Source organism: Astyanax mexicanus, chromosome 1 (assembly GCF_023375975.1).
Source record: "Astyanax mexicanus isolate ESR-SI-001 chromosome 1, AstMex3_surface, whole genome shotgun sequence".
In the NCBI taxonomy this organism is placed as follows: Eukaryota; Metazoa; Chordata; class Actinopteri; order Characiformes; family Acestrorhamphidae; genus Astyanax; species Astyanax mexicanus.
Window position 1 is genome coordinate 14,729,786 of NC_064408.1, and position 23,929 is coordinate 14,753,714.

General features: G+C 36.7%; 3 protein-coding genes across 3 annotated transcripts in view; 1 reads left to right on the forward strand and 2 right to left on the reverse strand.

Annotated features, from left to right (window-relative positions):
• zzef1 (zinc finger, ZZ-type with EF hand domain 1) overlaps positions 1-9,373 on the reverse strand; it is a 92,404-nt gene extending 83,031 nt beyond the window's left edge. Inside the window, exon 1 of the mRNA XM_049469603.1 lies at positions 8,801-9,373. Coding sequence (XP_049325560.1) covers positions 8,801-9,232 — 432 coding nt within the window. The 5' untranslated portion in view covers positions 9,233-9,373. The remainder of the gene's footprint in view (positions 1-8,800) is intronic.
• A 1,317-nt stretch (positions 9,374-10,690) lies between these two features.
• Positions 10,691-15,739, forward strand: LOC103026003 (neuferricin). The gene is made up of 4 exons (XM_022667689.2): positions 10,691-11,063; positions 11,826-11,966; positions 13,025-13,211; positions 15,333-15,739. The coding sequence occupies exons 1-4, from the start codon at positions 10,817-10,819 to the stop codon at positions 15,508-15,510; spliced, it is 753 nt and encodes a 250-aa protein (XP_022523410.1). The 5' UTR covers positions 10,691-10,816; the 3' UTR covers positions 15,511-15,739.
• Positions 15,740-15,899: 160 nt separating this feature from the next.
• ankfy1 (ankyrin repeat and FYVE domain containing 1) overlaps positions 15,900-23,929 on the reverse strand; it is a 38,616-nt gene continuing 30,586 nt past the window's right edge. Inside the window, exons 20-25 of the mRNA XM_022667688.2 lie at positions 22,066-22,213; positions 21,670-21,760; positions 20,823-20,947; positions 20,511-20,657; positions 18,761-18,851; positions 15,900-18,635 (exon numbers count right to left, since the gene is read on the reverse strand). Coding sequence (XP_022523409.1) covers positions 18,503-18,635; positions 18,761-18,851; positions 20,511-20,657; positions 20,823-20,947; positions 21,670-21,760; positions 22,066-22,213 — 735 coding nt within the window. The 3' untranslated portion in view covers positions 15,900-18,502. The remainder of the gene's footprint in view (positions 18,636-18,760; positions 18,852-20,510; positions 20,658-20,822; positions 20,948-21,669; positions 21,761-22,065; positions 22,214-23,929) is intronic.

The window sequence follows — 23,929 nt, forward strand, 5'->3', positions numbered from 1 at the left end:
AAACAACTGATATATTTATATTTTCACGTTTTTCTTTAAGAAGATGAGAATTCTCTTCACATTCTCTGGAGAAAGGGCTGCTCTTTGAGCAGTCGCAATGTCCGCGGAGTCGGCTACAGTGTGCTGCACCATTCGCGTAGCGCGAGCGTGCTTGCGTAGCTTAGAGGGAGGGATCATCGATCATCTTTTTGACTTCGAGGTTCGAGACCATGACATAATTTAGATCGATTTCGTTTAAATATCGAAATCGTGAGACCCCTAGTAGCTACTACTCGTAACAACTACTAATATTTTAAAGTATAGTACCAGTCAAAAGTTTAGACACACCTTCTCATTCAGTGTTTTTCCTTACATACATTGTATGTAATACATCGTAGATTAATATTAAAATAAATGAAAACAATTAAGAGGTAGTGCTGTGCGATAGGACGATAAATATCGTGGGGATGATAGAATATCGTCCCTATCGTTTCTACAGTAATTTCATCAATTATTCATGCAAATATATATTGGTCAGTGGTCAGTCACTTTGCATAAACTCGGTTTATATAAGTGATAATAAAGTAATCTTCGCAAAAAAAATCTTCATAGTGTGGTTTTGCGACGTGATGCTGCTTTACGTTATTTGACGGACACTTTAAAAAAAATGTTAATTGAGTTTATTTTGATAACTCAATTTAAATACCTGTATAATTTTGAAGAAAATAGCTACTGGATCTACCTCATCTTTTTTCATTTGATATATATATGTATATTGCTGCACTAAAAGGTAGTCATTCTCATTTGTGAAAGTTGGGTTTAATGTCACTTTGAAATAAAGTTGGAAAAAAGTAAGCAATGATATTATTTTGTCAGATTTTTCGAAGAATAACTGACATATTCAAATGTGGTATATCATGATATATAATCGTTATCGTGATATAAAAAATTCCATATCGTGATATATGATTTTTCCCCATATCGCCCAGCACTATTAAGAGGAATTACATATTAAGACATGGAATTACATATTAAACAGTAAAAAAAAGGGTTTATCCTCCACAATAATCCCCTGATCTAAACCTGATGAACTGAGATTGTGATTTGAGGTGATTTAATTGGGATGGGCTGGAGCTTCACAGCGTGAAGGAAAAGCAGCAACTATTGTTCAGCACCTCCAGGAACTCATTTCTTCAAGATGCGGAGAAAACTATTCCAGGTGACTCTTCCTCATGAAGACACTGAGATTAAAATACCAAAAGTGTTCAGATATGTCCTCAAAGATAAATGTGCTACTTAGAAGAATCTAACTTATAGAAGTATAAAACATATTCTGGTTTGTTTGACACTGTTTATTTACAAAATTGAATAATTATAAGCATGTGTTCCTATACACCTTTAATGTCTTCTTAATGGTGCAGAGGACCAACATATTAATTTGATATGCTCCAGCAATATGAGCCAAGCAGCACTCTTAGATTTATCAGGAACTGGTCAGTTTGTGTCGTCTAAGGTTAAAAAATAAACATGAAGAGGGAGCATTTAGCTACTATGCTGCTCTTGAAAATGGAATCAGTTGACAGAGAGCATTAGAAGAGCCCCAACAATAAACACTGTTAAATCTAGGCTGAAAACCTTCATGTTTGATCAGGTCTTCAGCTCAGTTAAAAAAACTGAAGCTCCACACACTTTTATTCTGTTACAACACTTTTTTACTAATTAAGTTAAGTTAATTATTAATTATTATTAATATTATTAATTAAAGTTAAGTTAATTTTCCTTTTTTAAAATATATTGTTTTAATCATGCATAATTCATGTTTAATTCTTATTTTATTTCCATTTTTTACAAGTTTTTAATTTTACAAAAATGACCTTTGTGTATGGATGGTGCTATATATATATATATATATATATATATATATATATATATATATATATATATATATATATATATATATATAAACATACCTTCAATATTAAATTTACAATGTAAAAAATGCAAAAAAGAAATTCAAATAAGAAAGATAAAACACATTGACTAAAAAGAAATGTGCCTAAACTTTTGACAGGTACTTTATAATATTTAATGTTACATTATATATTATTAAAATGCTACACAGAAAATATCTAAATGTTCAAATACAGCTATAATACTGTTATATTACAGTATAATATACATTTATATTATAATATAAGGATAGTTTTTGTATCCCAGGCATGAAGCTACCCCCAACTAGACTACACAAAGGAAAAAAAGCCATAGGGAATGAATGAAAGAAAGAAGACAAAAGGCATTTCTATAGCTGGACTAAATGGGGCCCACCCAAAACAACCTGGTACAAAGAACTTGCACAACGAAGCAAAGTTCTCTCCGTCTCTCAGTGCCAGACGCTTCTAATCAGTCTGACCAATCATGAGAGGATAGGTGGCAGTGTATGTAATACTGTGATCACTGTCAAATGTGCTGCCAATCAATACATGTAATATAGGTTAGCACAAAGCTGAGATATAAAAAGGCCTGTAGCAATTCACTCCAATTCGACTGCTGGCAGCAGAATCTGATGACGTCACTGGGCTGATTACTTTACTATCAGAGAAAATTAACGTACAATAAAGCACTAGAAATCTCTAGAAAAGAAAAATATAGAAACAATATAGAGAACATTTCAATACTAAATTAGGCCACACCTCTAATTTACTTAAACGTAAAAGAAGTTCAAATCAGACTGTGAGGTTAAAAGAAAAAAAATAATAATAAATAAATAAAATAAAGAGACAAGGCAGACAACCCCAGATCCTACTCTCACTCCAACTAGATAGTTTCAATGTGAGTGACAAAGGTCAGAAGAACAGGAAGATATCAGTAGAAGATAATACCAGGGATTGCCATCACAGCACTTTTTGAACACCATGGTAGTGGTGTACAGTACATGCTTTAATAGTGATTAAAACTAACAGTTCACAACTCTATGGACCTACAAACACTTCTAAAATTGTTAAAAAATAAATAATGTCTTGAGAAGTTTAGGTTGTCTAAAAATGCTTTTTATAGACAAATATTGTGTACTATTAGGGGCAGGCGATATGGCCCTAAAATAATATCACGATATTTCATGGTATTTTCGCGATTTCAATATTCTTGAAGATTTGATGAAATACTGAATTAAAAACAATATTTCAAGAACACACTACTGCACCAAAATTAATATTAAACTATTAAACTTTTTGGATACAATATGATATGGCACACCCTTAACTGAGATTTTTTTTTTTTTTTTTTTTTTTAAAGAAAAGCAAGTGAATTATCTTAATTAAACCATTACCTGTTAGAGATAAAGAACACAATTGCACTAAATAATGATAGAACAATTAGTAATAGAGTTTTTAATTAAATATTTACACTGCTTGTTAGGATGTTATTGGTTTGAGAAATCATTTTGGATAATTAAACATGCACAGTGTCAAACTGACCCTGGAACACCATTGCTGTTCCTGACATATAAACATATCAGGAGGGTTAAATACAGGTGTTTGTGGCCTATCTGGGATGAATACATCATTTGCATTATTTACAACACATATTTTTCCCATTAAAGGCAAGTCATCTGATCAATAATAATTGTGCGTATCCTTTTGGTTTCAGATTTAGTACTGAGTCACTTGTGTTAAAGGGAAGTTTTGGGGACTTCCTTGACCAATTCTACAAACTGTTACAGAGTTACAGGATCAGCAGCACTACAAGAAGTCACTGCATAAATTAAGAGAAATGTTTGTGGACACACTTTTCTAAAGAATGCAACATTCAGCTACTTTAAGTTGCACCCATTGCTGACACAGACGTGCAAAAAAACACACAGTTTGTCTAGTTTCTGTAGAGATGTACATTTGAGCAGTGGTGGATCAGTGGATATAGAGCACTAGATTACTGATGACAGGTTCGTTGTGGGTTAGATACATAGGTTCAATACCTGGGTTCAAAAGGGTGCCAATAATGGGCCCTTGAGCAAGGCCCTTATCCCTTCTTGCTTTCTCTGTGCAACTCATATTACTGTATGACTAGCTCACAAGTATGCACGTGTCACTGCCCATAAAGGCGGAGGCTGCATTCCATCTGTGTCAAACACAACTCTGCCAATACATAATCATGAAACTTATATTGAGTTGTACAGCAGTAGAACTGTGGGTTAATGATCATCCTAAAACCTGACCTAATGCTCTTAAAGATAAAGGTAATCAATTCAGTAATTAATTTCAGCAGAAAGTCTTTCCTGAACAGTAGAGAAAGATTTACTTCAACAAAGAGAGTTAAATTGATTTCTGAATAAACAATGAATGTGCAATGCTCCAATACTTTCAATGTAAATAGACAGATTCATCTTTACAATTATTCATTAAAAGTAAAGACAATTAAACCGTCCACAATAATTGCATTTATCTTATCATATTTATTTCATATTAAAAGCCCATTAATGATCTGGTATTTCTGGTAAACAAGGTTAAGGAGTGTGTTAAACTTTGTTCAAATGCAATGTTTTTCCTTTAGTTATCTATACTGCATTTAAAATTTTATATTTCAATTTGAATCTCTAAATATTCTTAATATGTAAATTCTAACTTACAGAAAGACTTAAGTTTATGTTACAAATAGGGTTGCAACGGTATGAGATTTTCACGGTATGATAACCGTCTCAGAAAATACCACGGTATCACGGTTATCACGGTATCACAGTTTGTTACATATATTATTAAACTGACCCTTAAAGAAATTACAACTAAGGTTTTTTGTTCAATTAACTATTTATTGTAGAAACCTGGAACAACTATATAGATAATGTCTCCTAAAAAAAAATAAACTGTACACCATTAGGTGAAGGAAACCAGGTTTTTCCACTACTCTTAAGGGCATTAAGGGTGTATATATAAAAAAAAAATAATAATAATATATATATATATATATATATATATATATATATATATATATATATATATATATATATATATATATATACACACACACACACACACACACACACGTGTCACACATTACACGTCCTCTAAGAAGTAAAGATCCTGTGTTTAAACTATTCAGTACAATTATTTAAGTTTAAATTATTTAATATCTGATAAACTGAGCCTGGGTCAGTGTCTGATCAACAACTGTTGTAAACGTCCGTTTTACTGCCAAGTTGGTATATAACCAGATACTGCAGAAAGAGGGGATTTATTTCTGACATGATCCTCACAATAGAGATTTCTATTTTAAGGATTTCACACCGAGTCTGGTTTTAACACATGAAAAACAGACACGTCAGAATTTGAAAATGAACGCATGTAAATGAATGGCGTCTTTCACATCCAGTCCGGCCAGCACCTTTACACGGACACGTGAATCCGTCGTAGCACGCACTTCACGCCTGTACCTGCGTGCCCAAATTTCGGATAACGCTTACCGCATGGGTTGTGCACGACTACAAAGAGGTTTTATTTATGTTCAGATTAAAATTATAAACTAAACACATACTTTGTGTGCGTTCGGCGGGTCTCTGAAATAGTCCCACACTGCTGATTTTAGTTTAGCCTTTTTGTAGGCGGACGGAGATTTGTTTAGTCTGATGCACTTTCTGCTGTTCTCACCGCTGTGTGCTGAGCAGCTGAAGCGGAGCAGAGTTGCGCATGCGCGGGTGAGTTTCTCCGCTGGCATGCGTTTTACCGGTAATAAGCAAACACACACGGTATGATAACCGTGCATTTTAATACCATGGTATACCGTGAAACCGGTTACCGCTGCAACCCTAGTTACAAATAAGAATAAGAGTATTTTTTTTATAAAACAGTAGGATGTAGTAGTGTAGTATGTATCTCCTCTTGTGAAATATGATAAAAAAAAACAGTTACATTGTTTTTTAAAAGTAATGTGTAAAAGCATTACTATGCTATTATGTTATCATTATATCAGTAGCATCAAAATATTTTAAGAAAGAAAATAATTTCTGAGACAATATTTTGTCCCAAAAAACAGACATTGTAAATAAGCCGAATGTAAATAAATTTAAACATTTATACATTTATAAATACATTTTTATTTATTTATTTTTTGCTATATTTAATGGCTGTGTACACTGTTAATCACTATTTCTGTCTAGATGATAAAATAAAAAAATGTGAACAGTCTAAGACCATTCAACGACATTGATAATATAAGAGCATAATAATGCATTATATGCTTATGAAGAGCAATGGGCTCTCCTTGCTTAGAAAAACATAATTTGTATAATAAGCCGATAACATAATTATCTTAAAAGGCAGAGCTATTTGTAGTGCATTGTACTCTTCCTTACATTTGGTAAGCTGTCAAACCATTACAGTGTGTACATAAGTGTACTGTAAGAGTGTACTAGATAGTTAATTAAATCAATAAAGTACCCTCAGGATCAATCTATTATCGATCTATCCATCTATGTATGTACTCAGCATTAAAGCTAATTAATATTTGATGTCATTAAAACAAAAACTGCAGCCATGTCTAACAATATCTGTGATAATTGATGAATCATGAACAATTATGAGGTGAACTCTCTCTTTAACTGGGCTGAAACCTCGCCATAAAAAATCACATCAGGCCTTCTGTGTTTACATGACCTGTATGACTCATACAGCTTTACTCAGGGTGTGTCTCTGAATAGCCTACCTATCTATCTATCTACCTGCCTTTAGGAGCACCACTGGAGCAGAAGCTACTAATGTCCAACTAATGTACAAACCTACTAGGAAACAGCTGGCTAACCAAGCTACTGCTAATCAGAGTGTTTCAGAGCAAAACTGAAAGCAAACTTTTAAAGCCAAGAGGAAAGACAAATCCAACTGTTTTGACCTTGATGTTCTTATAAGAAGTATATAAACTGATTTGTGTGTTTTAAGTGTTTGCCAATAAGCAAATATATACAGCTCTGTAAAAATTAAGAGACCACTTAACTACCAAATTGAAAACCTCTGAAATATAATCAAGAGGATCAAGAGATCAAACCAAGCCAACAATCCAAGCTGAACTGCTTGAATTTTTGCACCAGGAGTGGCATAAAGTTAATCCAAAAGCAGTGTGTAAGACTGGTGGAGAAGAGCATGCCAATATGCATGAAAACTGTGATAAAAAAACAGGGTTATTTCACCATATATTGATTTCTTAACTTTTAAAACTTTATGAATATAAACTTGTTTTCATTGCATCACATTCTTATGTGGGGCTCACATGGGTGGAACATCGGCTCTAAGCGTGTTTGTACATATCTGACATTGGTCCCATCTAAACTTGATATCCAGTGTACTGCCCACATGTGATCTGAAAATAAACTTTTAAAGCCAAGAGGAAATACTTAGTTGTGCTTACATTAAGTATATTAACAGACTTGTTTGCATTATATGTGTTTTACCACAGGTACAAGACTATTTAGTCAATCAACGACCAATTAAGTCTATTGTATTTATAATTATTATGTCTATGACTTAATATCTATTTTTTCTACCAGCAAAGCCTCCTTCCCAGCAAACATGTCCCTTGGGCTGGGTGGGGTTTAGGTAGGCACATGGGTCCCATATAGGCACTCCATGTGCAGTAAGTGTATAACCCAGATGGGGTTCATTTAGGGCTACAACAATTAGTCATCAATTATATCATTATAAAAGCCATGGCCAGTTCACAATCTGTAATAAACTATGATTTACAGCTTTATGAGTTCTAGGCCTTTATTTATAAAATTGCAATTTATGTGTATTGTTTAATTCTTTTATTTCATTTTGTTGAGATTACTTTTATTAATATTAAAAGCAAAGATTGAGGGCGCAATAGAAATAGTCGCTGACTATTCGAATAATCGATGGATTAGCCAACCATCAGAATAATCATTAGTTGCAGCCCTAGTTAACGGTGGGCATGGACCCACCTGAGTCCACACATTGGTCCCAACTACGCCTAATATGAAGTGTGAAACTTAAAAAGGGCCTATTTTTTAACCCCCTCCTGGTCCCATTACTGACACACTGTGTGTCACTTATGGCTACAACAACGAGTCATCAATTACATCATTATAAAAGCAATAGCCAGTTCACAAATAGTGATAAACTATGATTTATAGTCTTACAAGTTATAGGCTTATATTGAAAACTGCTTGCACTCTATATGTACTGTTTTTTCCTTTATATATTTTTGCTGTGATGATTTTTATTAAAATTAATAGCAAAGATTGAGTGCATAGTAGAAATAATCGATGACTATTCGAATAGTCGACAGATTAGTCAACCACCAGAATAATCATTAGTTGCAGCCCTAGTTCCAGTGTGTCTTGTTACTGGGACCCACTTGGGCTTCGCAATTGGGGCTCAACATTAATGACAATTTTTTAATCACACAATAGTCCCAACTAGGTCTAATATGAAGTGTAAAACCCAAAAAGGGGCCATGTTTTACCCCCTCCTGAACACTGATCACTGTAATAAGTATGTTTATATGTGGGCCAACATGAAACCTGTGGATAGATCTTTCTGGTTGTGAGTTAGGCTGGCCATACAGGCCCCACATGGGCATGCTGTCTGTGTTTTGACCGGCTGGGGTCTTTCCCAGTAAGCCGGATAACATTGTAAGCCGATGACTGTCTAATGGGAGCCTCCCCTGACTGTGAGATTGGCTAATTAGTTAACTATGTTAGTTAGGTATTGGCGTGAGTATGTTTACACTAGGTGTATAAGCTTGTATCAGTATAAAAACACGTTATTATCACAGTAAAACTCAGTAAAACACATTAAAACACACAGTAAAGTCTCCCCACCTCCTCGCACTCTTCCCTGGGGGCGTCTCGGCTCTCCAGCAGCTCGCAGAACTGCTCCAGGCTGACCGCCTCCTCCCCGCGGCCGAGCCGCTCCTCCAGCCAGCGGACCAGCGCACTCTCGTTGCGGGCCAGAGCCGACTCAGACACGGTCACCGCCGCCTCCCCGGCGCGGCCCGCCGCCTCCCTCAGCTTCACCTGCTCCATCAGGGCCTCGGGGGACGGCAGCCCCGAGCTCGGCACTGAAGCACCGCCAGCCCCCCTGGCCGAGCCGCCAGCCCCGGCTCCGCCGGCCCCGGAGGCCGGGCTACTGCCGCCGCCACCACCGCCGCCTCCGCCGTCCCCGAAGCCCGGGCTCTCCGCCTCCACGTCTTCCTCGTCTCCGCTGCCGGCGCCGGCAGCACCGCTGCAGCCGCCGCTCTCCGCGTTCCCCATGCCGTAGCGCGGCCTCGGGCTCTCGCTCGGTGTGGACTCCGGTTCGGTCCGTGTTTCCCGGCTCCGCTCTGCTCTCAGAACCGATGTCCGGGGCAGGCCGCTGATGTCACTCTCGTCACCCGAACTCCGGCTCTTCCGCGGGGCTCGCTCTGCTAACGCTCGCCCCCTAACGCCCACCTCCAGCACTGCAGGCCGCGAGGCCTCTGATTCAGTTTAACGAACCGCTTCATTCATCAGCTTCTATTACTGATCTACATTATACTAGTGCACACCAAAAAAATAGAATATCATTGAAAAATTATTTATTTTCAGTAATGTATTACACACAGAGTGATTTTTGTACTCAAAATAGTACAAATTTAAAATGGTACAAAGCTTGTGTCTGGGGCTGTACCTTATCTTTATGTACAATAGAGCATATCTCAATAAAAGTCTTTTTTTTGTATCCATGTTTTTTTTTTTTTGTACCAGTAAAGATTATAAATATTATCATCAACTGAATATGTGTCAAAAACCTGATGATCCAAAATTGTCTGGCTTTCAAATAAAAAAATGTATAATCAAAATATATATTTTTTATTAGTACAGTGATTCAGAATACAGAATGTTAATTTCTGTTAATAAATCTCTACTTCCTGCTGATAGGAAAGACATTGTACTTCAGTGGGAACAAATCTGGCTGAACACATCTAATGAAAAGTGCACACCTTTGAGTCCAAGAAAGTATATATATCGTACCTCTGTTTTTTAGTGTGTAGACACTGTGGTCATACTAATCTTTAATAATCTACTGTTTTTTTTTTTTGTTTAGCTTGGTCAGGTTCATCATGCTTGTAAACCAGCCAAACCATCAAAAAAACACAATCAAAAACATGCCCAATACTGCTCCAGAGCTAAAACGGCCAACCAGCATATCCAGTTTAACCAGTTTAAACTGATTATTTGTTTCAGCCTGTATTTCAGCAGCATGGGAAGGAAGTTCACAGATTCAGTTCATTGCCCGACTCGATTCTCTGAACCGATTCTTTTGAACGGGCAGTTCTGAGCGCGGTTCATTGATTTAGTAATCGTTTCCGGTGTTCTGTCGAGTTATGCTACCCATCGACATGTGCTTCTTTACGGCATTGCGCATGCGCTGACCAACATTTTTTGTTTTGTTTTGTTTTCATGTTTTTCATAATTCCTTTTTTTTTTTTTTTTTTTTTTTGGGGAGCATTAAAAACCTGCCCTAATGTTAACAAAAAATGTAAATAATTAAATTAATAATTAAAACATAATAATAAACTATAAAACTATAAAAAAATGAATATGACTTTAAATAATAAATACGGTGATTTAGTCTATCCACATTTACTGCCTAGGCTTCTGCTAAGAGGAATTTCTAATATGGTTTTAATAATGTGCTTTTTTGTAGTTTTACCTTTTTATAAATTAAATACTACTAGGGTAGCACGGTTTGACAGGGTAGCACAACTCGACGCAACACCGGAGCTGTAGGGGGATGTGAACAGTAGACCTGCTCTGACTGTGTTATTGGTACTGTATTATTATATACTCAGTAATGCAGTATATCGGTGGTCGGTAATGCTGAGGTATCTGCTGGCTCTCTCCGCGGCGGGTTTAGCGCTGTGGTGGGCTCCGCAGGGCCGCTGGCTGCTGCAGTTCTCCCCTGCTGTAGACCCGGGCAGACTGCTGCACCAGCAGGAGCTCTCCCAGTACAGCGCAGCAGAGCCCAGTAAAGGACTGTACCTCTCCCTATTAGGGAGGGTGTTTGATGTGGGGAAGGGGCGCAAGCACTACGGACCTCAGGGGGGCTATCGCTTCTTCACAGGTCAGTTTCACCCACCATTCACCTTCCTGAAGACCCTCACAGCACTCCAGATATAGACAGCTCTGAAAAATATTAAGAGACCACTTCAGTTCCTGAATCAGTTTCTCTGATTTAGCTATTTATAGGTAAATGTTTGAGTAAAATAAACATTGTTGTTTTTTTCTATAAACTACAGGCAACATTTCTTCCAAATTCTAAATAAAAATATTGTCATTTAGAGCATTTATTTGCAGATATTGAGAAATGGCTGAAATAACAAAAAAGATGCAGAGCTTTCGGACCTCAAACAATGCAAAGAAAACAAGTTCATATTCATAAAGTTTTAAGAGTTCAGTAATCAACATTTGGTGGAATAAAGCTGTTTTTAATCACAGTTTTCATACATCGTGGCATGTTGTCCTCCACCAGTCTTACACACTGCTTCTGGATAACTTTATGCCACTCCTGGTACAAACATTCAAGCAGTTCAACTTGATTTGATAGCTTGTGATCACCCATCTTTCTCTTGATTATATTCCAGAGGTTTTCAATTAGGTAAAATCAAAGAAATTCATCATTTTTAAGTGCTCTGATTTTTTTTCAGAGCTGTATATATATATATATATATATATATATATATATATATATATATATATATATATATATATATATATACTAGTGCAAAACAATGCAAGACAAATAACATTCTATTGGTTATTGTTAGAAAGTGGTCACTGGTCAGTTATTGTAATGAATGCCATGTTTTCTGTGTTTTTCTTTCAGGTAGAGATGCATCAAAAGCCTTTGTGACGGGTGACTTTACTGAGGATGGCCTGACTGATGACGTGTCTGACCTTTCTCCAGCTCAGATAGTGGCACTCTACGACTGGCTGACTTTCTATCAAAAGGACTACACACCTGTGGGTATGATCCTTAAGACTGTAGAATATACATTTTCATTTTTACACTTTTCCTTTCCATGTTTCCAAAATGGCAGCTTTATAAGAAAAGGAAAAAAACATCTTAACTTTCAATAAGTTGCAAAAAAGTTATTTTGGATTTAATGGTATATTTATCTCAGAAAAGGGTCAGATTGAAAGTATGACAAAAATGGGGAAAATGAAAGTACAAAGACTTTACCATATTTTTATGGTAGAAAAATGATCCCAAAGACCAAAGTCAAGACTGCCTAACTGAAAAACCTTGATTTATGATGCACCTGTGGTCATATACAGTACCAGTCAAAAGTTTGGATACAAAATCTTATTCAGTGTTTTTCTCTATTTATTTATTTAAATTATGTTTTACATTGAAGAATAATATTAAAGACATAAAACAATAAAGGAACACATATGGAATTACTGTACGAAGTAAACAAAAAAGTGTTTGTCCTCCACAATCTCCTGAGCTAAACCTGATGAACTGAGATGGTGATTTGAGGTGATTTGGGATGAGCTGGAGCTTAACAGCTTGAAGGAAAAGCAGCAACTATTGTTCAGCACCTCCAGGAACTTCTTCCTTCAAGACGCTGAGAAAACTTTTCCAGGTGACTCTGCCTCATGAAGACACTGAGATTAAAATACCAGTGTCTGTACTTAAAGATAAAAAAATGTGCTACTTAGAAGAGTCTAAAGTATATAACATATTTTGGTTTGTTTAACACATTTTGATTGCAGAATAATGCTGCATGTGTTCCTGTATAGCTTTAATATAGCCTTCAATATTTAATTTGCAATGTAAAAAAAAAATCACAAAAAGAGAAAAACACATTGAATGAGAAGAGGTGTGTCCAAACTATTGACTGGTACTCTAAATTTTGTAAATTGTAGACATGGCCATGATCTTTACATGATTGATATTTGGATAAATTAGATTGTATTCTTGTTGTTCCCAGTACTGTAGAAATGAGTGTCCCTGTTTCTTCAAGTTAATTTCAGTGCAGTTTTCTTTATATTTAGTTCTAAACCCCCTCTGTGCTGCAGGCCGGCTGATTGGACGATTCTACACTGAGACTGGGGAGCCCACAGATGCTCTGCGGCAGGTGGAGGCCTCCTTGGCTGAGGGTCTGAGGCTGAAAGCCCAGGCTGAGGAGGAGAACCAGCAGTTTCCATCCTGTAACTCAGAGTGGAGCTCAACTAGCGGAGGACGCGTATGGTGCTCCACCAAAAGGTACTGCAGCTGACTGCTTATACATACTGTACCAGTCAAAAGTTTGGACACACCCTAAAATTCTGTGTTTTTTTTTTTTTTGTTATTTTAAATAAAAAGTGTCTCCTCTTGCTTAGATGACAGCTTTATACTTCTTGGCATTTTCATGTTCATGCAGGTTCTTAAAAAGTCCTAAAATGTCCTAATTAAAATCTGGACAATTAAGGTCTTAAATTTACTGCAAATTTGCTGTAGGTATTAGCAGAGACCTAGCTAGCGTTAGTGGTAAGTTAACATGTTAAATTTAGCGGCAAGCTAGCTAACATACTAACATAAACTAGCTAAAGTGAGCTAGCTAATGTTACCAGGGATGGAACTAAGGTTAGTGGGGAGCTAGCTAACATTAGCAATGAGTTAGCTAGTATATTAACTTAAGCAGCAAGCTAGCTAACATACTAACTTAAGCTAGCTTAAATGAGCTAACTTTACCAAGGACAGAACTAAGGTTAGCGGATAGCTAGCTAACATTAGTGGCGAGTTAGCTAACATACTAACTTTAGCGGCGAGTTAGCTAACTTACTTACTTAGCTAGCTTAAATGAGCTAGCTAATTTTACCAGGGACAGAACTAAGGTAAGCGGAGAGCTAGCTAACATTAGTGGCGAGTTAGCTAACAAACTAATATTAGCAGCAAGCTAGCTAACATACTAACCTAAGCTAGGTTAAATGAGCTAGATAACTTTACCAGGGATAGAACTACGTTTAATAGACAGCTAGCTAACTTTACTGGGGAGAGAACTAAAAAAAATGACTACATTTTTGGGTCTTAAATTATATTTATTGAGGTCTTAAAAAGGTCTTAAAAAGCCACTGTAAACATCTAATCCAGGGAGAGAACTAAGGTTAGCAGAGAGCTAGCTAATATTAGTGATGAGCTAGCTAACATATTAACTTTAGCAGCGAGCTAGCTAACATGCTAACTATAGCTAGCTAAAGCAAGCTAGCTAACGTTACCAGGGATATAACTAATGTTAGCAGCAAGCTATCTAACATACTAATTTTATCAAGCTTAAACGAGCTAGCTAACGTTAACAGGGATAGAACTAAGGTTAGCGGAGAACTAGCTAACGTTAGCGGCAAGTTAGCTAACGTTACCTGGGAGTGAACTAAAGAAATTATTACTTAATTTTTGGGTCCTAAATTGTGTTTATTAAGGTTTTAAAAAGGTCTTAAAAAGCATTAAATTTGACTTTTAGAATGGTCCAAGAACCTTGATTTATGAGGTAGAGTCACGGGTTAGCTAACATATTAACTTAAGTGGCGAGCTAGCATACTAACATTAGCTAGCTAAAGAGAGCTAGCAAACATTATGAGGGATAAAACTAAGGTTAGCGGAACATTAGTGGCGAGTTAGCTAACATACTAACAATAGCAGCAAGCTAATTAACGTTAGCAACAAGCTAGCTTACTTTACCAGGGATAGAAGGTTAGTGAAGAGCTAGCTAACATTAGCAGCGAGTTAACTAACATACTAACGTCAGCGGAAAGTTAGCTAACGTTACCAGGGAGTGAACTAAAGAAATTATGACTTTATTTTGGGGTCCTGAATTGTATTTATTTAGGTCTTATAATGTACATATAATTATATGAACACTGTCTGGCCAAAAAAAAAGGTCTCACACTCTTAATATTTAATTGGACCGCCTTTAGCTTTGATTGCTGCACGCATTCACTGTGGCATTGTTTCAATAAGCTTCTGCAATGTCACAAGATTTATTTCAATCCAGTGTTGCATTAATTTTTCACTAAGTCCTTGCAGCATTGATGATGGTAGAGTCTGACCACTGCACGAAGCCTTCTCCAGCACATCCCAAAGATTCTCAATGAGGTTAAGGTCTGGATTCTGTGGTGAACAATACATATGTGAAAATGATGATCTCATGCTCCCTGAATCACTATTTCACAATTTCAGCACCATGAATCCTGACATTGTCATCTTGGAATAAGTCTGTGTCATTTTTGGCCAGAAAGTGTATATCACACAAAGTTGGAGTATTTGATGAACTGGCATCTTAGTGAGCATTAGAATTTGCCTGGGATAAAATTATACATTATTTTTTTTTAAATATGTTTTCTTCCACAGTGGTGGTGTCCACAGAGACTGGACTGGGGTTCCCAGAATGCTCTTCTCACCAGGCTCAGGACACACTCGCTGTGTGTGTGTGCAACCAGATGCTCAAAAGCAATCAAATAATCCAAATCTGAAGGAGTATAAGGACTGTTCAACCCATGCAGAATCCTGCCTCCTTAGCCAGGACTGAGAAAGTAAAGTGGGGCGGACGTTTGACCTCTAGTGGTACTTCTACAACTCCTTCATCTATTAAGCTGAATGACTCTGCAACAATTTATTACCTCCAGATAAGTGTATATTTAACCAAGTTTATAGCGTCAACTACACAGTATGTTCATGTTACTTTTTACTTCATGTTAACTTGTGCTCTGCTCTCAAGTATGTTTTTATTTGTGAGTAAAAGAAGAGAGACAAGACAAGTTTTCTTTGATTTTTTTTTTAATTGTCTGACCTTAATGTAAAGTTGTCCTCCCTTTCTTGAAAAGGATACTAGAGGAAGTGACAGGCTAAATATCTGAGCATACAGATACGATACAGTGTGCATAAAAGATCCAACAGAGGCGAGAATTCTTTTTTAGGTTTGACAAAAAAAAAAAAAGAAAAAGCACAAACTGCATTTAAGTACAAAACAGTTGTAGTGGTCAAAAATATTATACAATTAACTGTACAATTTAAGATTACCTAACATTACGAACTGTGGACTGGCCTTCTTCAACCCCGTCACATTCACCTCGCAAAACACGATCAGAAATGTATATATTAAAAAAAATGATAAAGTGCAGCTGTTTAGCGTTGAGAATTTAAAACGAATGTAGCTTGACTTCACGCAAATTTTAGACACTTAAAAAAAAAAAAAAAAAAAAAAAACACTTGATCCATCAAAACTTACTTGCAGGCCAAAAGGAAAAAAAAATATATATATAAATGGAATGTAATCCTTTGGTGATCACATGAATAAAGCATGATTATGACCGTGATAAAATGATATATGTGTATATATGCATAGTAGGCAACTGATCATACCTCTGCATAAAAAAACAAAACAAAACCAACGTTAATAAGAATATCACTCTCTGGCTTCATACGAAAGATTTTTGCTTTTCTTAATTCTTAGATCGGTATAGAAAAGGAGACTTAGCTCAACAGCGAGTGTTTTAATTAGTATGTAAAATGCTAATGGAAGAATAAAAATAATAAGGTCCCTTAAAGACTAACATCGATCGCAGGACACAATGACGCACAGTCAAAAGGTTAGATCACAGAAGGCGGCAGAAGAAGCAAATTCATATTTATGCTTAAATGCAGATGTAGTCAAGTCAACGTTGTGTTGTAATTAAACTTATTATTTTAAAAAATTGTTGCACCCAGAAGAATTTTTTTTTCTAACTATTCAGAAGGAAGATAAAGGTTACCAGGAACAATAGATTACAAAAAATTAACTGACATGGGCAATATTTACTGAGGTACACATACAGAAGTATAACCAAATAATCTCCTACACACACCCCTACAGCAAAATCTGCAGGAACTGCATGAGAATATTCAAGCTGCATTGGATTAGTTATCACAGGACTCTATTAGGAACCTCTACAACTCTCTCCATGCTGGGATGTCTGGCAGATGTTGCAGCATTACTTCTGTACATGCATCTAAATAAATATGATCAAGAGTTCTAGCCCACATCAGTCCTCAAAACTTGTAATCATTTATTGTTCCAGGTAGGGCTGCAAATAATGATTAATTTGGTAGTCGACTAATCTGCCAATTATTTATCCGATTAGTCAACAATCATTTCTGCCATTCCCTTCGTATTTGCTTGCTGTACGGCTTCTGTTTCTAGATTTCTCTGTTAGTTCAAAATGATAGAAACAGCTAAACATTATATTTAAATGGCGTAGAAATGTCCAGAACATTTAAATGCCATTTAAATGGAAAAAAAAGAGTTGACTAAACTGGGTGATTGAGCACTATACTTGTTTCCCATTGTGTTTCTGTCCACAGTAATTTGTGAGGTGCTACAATTTAATTATTAGTCGTCAATAAACCTTTGGAGTCGATTTTTTTTTTTTTATAGTCGACATTGTTGATTATATCGACTAATTGTTGCAGCCCTAGTTCCAGGTTTTCTTTATCTTCATTCCCAAAAGCATTGCAATTAGGGCTGCACCTAATGATTATTTTGGTAGTCAACTAATTCGATTATTTTTCGATTAGTAATCGAATAGTCGATTAGTCAGCGATTGTTTCTGCCATGTCCTCCAGCTCTAAAAACAATAGAAACCGCTGAAGATGAGATTTAAAAGGCATTTAAATGTCTGGATGTTGTTTAAAAATGGCAAGTACTGATATTTAGTGAGTAAATATGTAATTACCGATTAGTCAACGATTAAATTTGTAGTAAATTTTGAATAATTAACATTGCCGATTATATCAACTAATCGTTGCAGCCCTAATTGCAATCTCTTCTGGATGCAACCATATTTTTAAAGATCAAAATCCTGCAGGTCTGCTTCTCCAGACCTTCGGAGGTCTACAAAAACGGTAAAGGTACAGAAATGCTTGTTCTGGTATAAGAAATAAAATCCACACATGCCCGGCAAGCACGATTAAGGCTTTATACTGTCTGTAGAGACGACCACTGAACCTACTGGACACCTCAGCTTAGATCCCTTCATCTCCAGCAGCAAGGATCGCGAGAAATGCTTGGTATAAATGGTGTTGATTTTATAAAAATGTCGACTTCATCACTTCATTAAATGTGCAGTTATAGTTCATGTCTACAGATGCTTGATCCCTCCCTCCCCCAAACCCTCATTTTCTGATATATCCACAGGCCTGTACGGTACAAACACCTATCTTAGGTCTACATGGTCTACAAACTGCACTTCTGTAGCATTCCACTACTCTGAATGTTTGATCGTTGGGTAGATGTTGGTGCTAGAACATACATACAGTACGTTGTTATGGTTGATTCTGTCAGAAAAAAGACTGACTGCATTAGTAGTAAAAAGCTGCAGTCCATACATTTTTTTATTCCAACGGCTCTATTCACATCTACCCCTTTTACTTATTCTCTCTCTTTTTCTTCACTTTCTACACATTCTTCTCATCCACCATGTCCAGTTTAGTGTGCGTCTGTTCTGGTAGGTCAGGCCCTTCTCCCTTACGGCTCACGTCACGTGTTAGGACACTCCACCCAGCGTTAGCACGTCGAAGCAGATGTCGCAGACGCGGACAGGCTTGTTCAGGTCAAATTTGATGATGGGAATCTCCTTGATAGAGCACTTGTGGCACAGCAGGCGGCCACAGTGGCGGCTGTTAGAAAAAGAAGCAGAAAGAATGAAACGAATGAAGTTTTGAAGTTTGGAGAGATAGAAGAAAGAAGTGCAATAAGGTGTTTAAAGACCGTTTTAAAACAATGGCAACATGCAGTCACATACCAGTGATGCTTTCTTGTAGTGACTCCAAACTTGGCAGTGCATTCATAACAGTTTGAGCCATCACACCATGGAGGTTCTTTGGAGAGCATGTCTACAGCAGACAAGACAAAAAAAGAAGAATAATGACATGAAGATTGCCTTCAGATACAGAGGAATGGAAACATTACAGACAAAGATACAGAAAAAAAAATGTAAGCATACAGTAATTGGACAACATTTGCAATAATTCTCTACATGTTCTCTACAGGTCAAGCTGTGTGTGCATGTGCACATCTGTGTCAGCAATGGGTGCAATTTAAAGGGGCACTAAATCCTAAACCATATTTTTTCCATTAATAGTTGAAATTTGTTCATTTGAAGTAATGAAACATACCAGAGTCCTGCTTAAAATTATATAAACATTTCCTAATCTTTAAAAAATACTTTTATTTTATTTTTCTTTTCTTTTATTTACTTTTAATTAGGGGTGGGCAATATTATATCGTATACAATATATCGTGACACAGAAATATCATGATATCAAAAATCCATATCTTGATAATAGGGCTGTTCTGTCTTAAAAGTAGTTTATTATTTACTGTGAAGCTTTAGTTGTATTTATTGTAGAATTGTTTTAGTTTGCAGTTTATATGCATGCACTAAATATTCTGCAATATTTTTTGCTGCATTATATTATTTTATGCTATATTATTTATTTTGCCACATTATGATTATACAGTTATACTATTATACTATATTCCTGAAATGAATGAATTATTTTAGTTTTCCTATATCGCCAAGTATATCGTTATCGCAAAAATACCCTGAAATATCGTGATATTATTTTAGAGCCATATCGCCCACCCCTACTTTTAATTTCCGCCTCTGCAGCGCCCTCACAGGTTCAACTCTGCTATAGGCGTGGATGATGTTTCGGTGTACTTTTTTCATCTGCGTCTTACTGCCATCAGAGGAACACTGCAGCTGCTGCAGCTCAGCCAATTAGCTCTTCCTCCTGCCCTGCATTTAAACCCATACATCACCCAGTGCCCCTCCCAAACAACCCTTTGCATTTTTAGCCTTTTTAAATTTTTGAGCTAAGGGTGAAGTCAGTCAAAATCAAGTTGTTGTTTTTTATTTCCAAGTTTAGAGCCCTTTTAAAGTAGCCGAATGCGTTTATTAGAAATAGGTGCCCACAACCTATTTTTTTTAAATCAAACAAAATAAAGAAATGTATATGCATATTTCCCAGCCCTACCACAAACACGTGGTCATGTAAAGTATCTTGGTTTTCCTTGGATGTACAGAGCTTAACTTTATCTCCATTCCATTTCTGTTAACTGTAATTAATTTCTTAATTATATTATGTACCAAAAAAAAAAAGTCTACCTGGTAACACTTTGCTTTCTCATAGCCGAGTGCTAGGCAGCTGCTTAGCGAAGACCTTTTGCTGCTGATTATTACTGGGAAAAAGTCTTTTTTTTTCCATCACTTGATCTTTCTTAAGAACGCTTGTAACTGAGCCGCAGCTGTAACAAACTAGTTAAGGTCTTAAAGCTTGGGATGCCCACACGTTTGCATTCTACTCCTTTACTTATTTTAAAGCTCTAAATATGTATAAATATGTATAAAAAAACATTACTCTTGCTTAAAATAAAAAAAATGCCTTTTGGAGATGAGTTCAATCTCACTGAAATGTCTTTGTGCCTTTGAAGTTTAAAACATGGGTCAGAGAAACTGCCCCTACACGTCAAACCTGTAGATCTCGTACCTAAAAGGCGGAACAGGAGCTGTTTAGTGGCCACTTGATAGTTGAAGATGTTGATGCCCTGATTGTTATTAACTCCCAGACGAGCTCCAGCCCTCACAATGGCACGACACAGGTTAGCATTTCCTTTCATATAGGCCAGAAGAAGCACTAGAAAGCAAAAAAGCAGAAAAAAAGGGAATGTGGTAGGAATATTAATTAAAGTTAATGCAAAAATGTACACATATATAGACAGTCTTCAACTGTGCTGCACAAGCTAGTGGGATTCTCTATGAAAAGCAAAACAAGGCAACAGGAATCTCGGGTCACGCTAACCTGTGTTCCCTTCATTGTCCGGTTTGTCCAGAGGATATTCCGGCATGCATTCCAAAAACAGCTCAAAGATAGCCGCAGCGTTCTCCTTCCCGTAATGTCCGAGAACATGCATTGGAGACTGGCCCCTAAAGGTGGCAGAAGAGACCAATGTATTCATCACTTTTTATATGAATCATACAAAGGAAAAAATACAGAAATAAATAAATAAATGAATATTATTATGGATGATCACAAGCCCTAAAACCAAACTGAACTGCTTTAAATTTTGCACCAGGAGTGACAAAGTAATCCAAAAGCAGTGTGTAAGACTGGTGGAGGAGAACATGCCAAGATGCAGGAAAACTGTAATTAAAAACAGGGTTATTCCATCAAATATTGATTTCTAAACTCTTAAAACTTTATGAATATGAACTTGTGTTCTTTGTATTATTTGAGGTCTGAAAGCTCTGCATTTTTTTGTTATTTTAGCCATTTCTCATTTTCTGCTAATACATGCTCTAAATGACAATATTTTTATTTGGAATTTGGGAGAAATGTTGTCTGTAGTTTATAGAATAAAACCAATGTTCATTTTACTTAAACATCTACCTATAAATAGAATCAGAGAAACTGATTCAGAGCTGTATATAAATGCAGAAATAAAAGGAATAAAGTATGCAAATATACAAACACAATTTTATTCATTTGTCTATTAGTTTAGGTTCCATATTAATTCATTTATTTTTTGTTTTTTATATTCCCATTACTTTTTTCATTGGTTGTTTCCACTTTCATTAATTCATTTATTTATTTACTTACTTACACAATGGAATACTATAAACACAAACACTAGCGGCAGGAGTCATACCTGAGATTATAGGCCTCTGCATCAATGTTTGATTCGGTGAGAAGAGCCCTCACATTATTCAGACGACCCTGCATCACAGCTAGGTGTAGAGCTGAGGCAAAAACAACAGATAAGAACATTAAACTACAAACCAAAAATCTGAATGAAAAAAAAACCCACATACACGGGCTGACAGGGACTGGAATGACTAAACAAGCAGACATCATGTTTCTAATGGGAGCTAACTAGTATTTACTATGATTAGGAAAAGTTCCATTTATTTTACACGAAGGCAGTTGTTATTTAAGCAGTTACCTACAGTAATCTGCCTGTTAATAACATAGCTAATGGCTAAACCATGAACTTCGTCAACAGAAGAGATACTGTAATATTGTGACAGTTAATTTTTTGTAGTACCATTGTTGCCGTTTTCATCAACAGCAGCGAAATCGACTCCATTTTCCAGCAGCACTGAGCAGATAGTAGCCAGGTCTTGCTGTGCAGCCAGATGAAGAGCCGTCTGACGATGTTTTGTCAGCTCGTTCACTTTAGCACCTGCTAGGAGCTACACACACACAAACAAAAACACAGAAACATACAAAAGTTACTTCTATATACAACCACAATTTATGCCAAAAATTATGTGCATCACTAATATTAACTGCAAAAATCACTACCCCAGAATTTTCCAGACACTTTTTCCCATAAAATACGACGCTCTCTGCACACTTTATACTCTTAACAAGGGCTGTGGTGAGACATTGATTTTACAAAACAAGACGAGATTTTAACAATATATATTTCCGTTAAAATAGGCATTTTTTACACTATAACACTTAAAATCCTTTCATTTTCCTAAAAATCAACAGTGGGCCTTATTACTTGATGCACTTTATGTATGAATTTTACCAGTCAGGTTGTAAGGAGCAATAAAGCCACTCTGCTGAAGTACAGAGTTATACAGGAATTTCAGTGAAGTTTCTCCAGCACTGAGGCGGACAGCCACTTATGCTCCAGCCTTAGTGCTGGAGAAATTCGGGAATCTAAGCTTACTGTAAATAAACGGAAGAGCTTTACTCACCCAAATAAACATGATTCAGGAGAGAAATCTGTGTAGATTAACACCCGGCACTTGTTTGACTTTAAAAGGAAGTCTTTTTTTAAGAATTTTTTGTTTACTTAGCTTAGCTTTACCTAACTTAGCTATCCCCCCAACCATCACCACCCAGCGGCAAGGCTTGCTGAATGAGAAGTTCCTCATAGTGTCGCTTAAAATGTGCCTCATCATCCGATGCGCCTTATGTGTGAAAATAGACCAGAAAATAGACGTTTATTGAAAGTGTGCCTTATAATCTGATGCACCTTATAGTCTGTAAAATATGGTAAGCATGTGAAGTAAGGCTGTAGATTAGGTAGCTCTCGAGAACACCATACTGTCGGCATCTCCAGAGTTACAGAGTGCAGTTTTGTCACAACATTAACGTATTTTTCGGACTATAAGGCGCACCGTATTATAAGACGCACTATCAAAGAACGCCTATTTTCTGCTATTTTTCCATACATAGGGCGCATCGCATTATAAGGCGCGTTAAGTGACACTAGAAAGGGTGCCTATATCAAAGTGAACAGGGGTGGCGCCATGTTTCCCTTCCCCCACCGGGGGTGGTCGCTTGCCGGTGGAGCGTCTCAGTATACAAATCTAGCTATTTCAAAGTCAAACGAGTGCTGGATATTAATCTACACAGATTCCTCTCCTGAAAACTGTTTATTTGGGTGAGTAACGTGCTTCAGTTTATTTACAGTAAGCTTAGATTTCCAGATGTCCACTAAGGCTTGCTGCACCAGCGTTAGCATAGCTATCCGCTAGCACGCTAGCTAGTCACCTAAACTAGTAAAGTTAACCCAAACTTAAACGACAGCGTTACACTGAGTAATCCTGCGTGTTCTGGTAAGACAGTGAGATATTAGCTAGCGATTCGTCCCCCGTAGCTTGTTTTAACACGGTAAACAAGCAGATTACAGGCTGATAAAACTCACCTCTGAGAGAGTTAGCGCTTAGCATCTAGCTAATGCTAGCCAGGCAAAGCAGCACAGACTTACAGGCCGATAACTCACCTCTGAACGGTGAACGCTTAGCGATTAGCATCTAACTCTAATAATACTGCTCCAGCAGTATTAAAAGTGCTAAATTTAGAAAATACTGATCTCTGAACAGTGAAAAAGCTAGCTAGCTAAGCGGTTAGCATCTAGCTAATGCTATTGCTGCTCCAGCCTCGGAGCG

What these genes read in the sequence shown, in the direction of transcription:
- LOC103026003 (XM_022667689.2), top strand. Translation starts at nt 10,817, where the DNA reads ATGCTGAGGTATCTGCTGGCTCTCTCCGCGGCGGGTTTAGCGCTGTGG. An exon ending in GGGCTATCGCTTCTTCACAG is followed by an intron (nt 11,064 to 11,825) that starts GTCAGTTTCACC and finishes TTTTTCTTTCAG; the next exon opens with GTAGAGATGCATCAAAAGCC. An exon ending in AAAGGACTACACACCTGTGG is followed by an intron (nt 11,967 to 13,024) that starts GTATGATCCTTA and finishes TCTGTGCTGCAG; the next exon opens with GCCGGCTGATTGGACGATTC.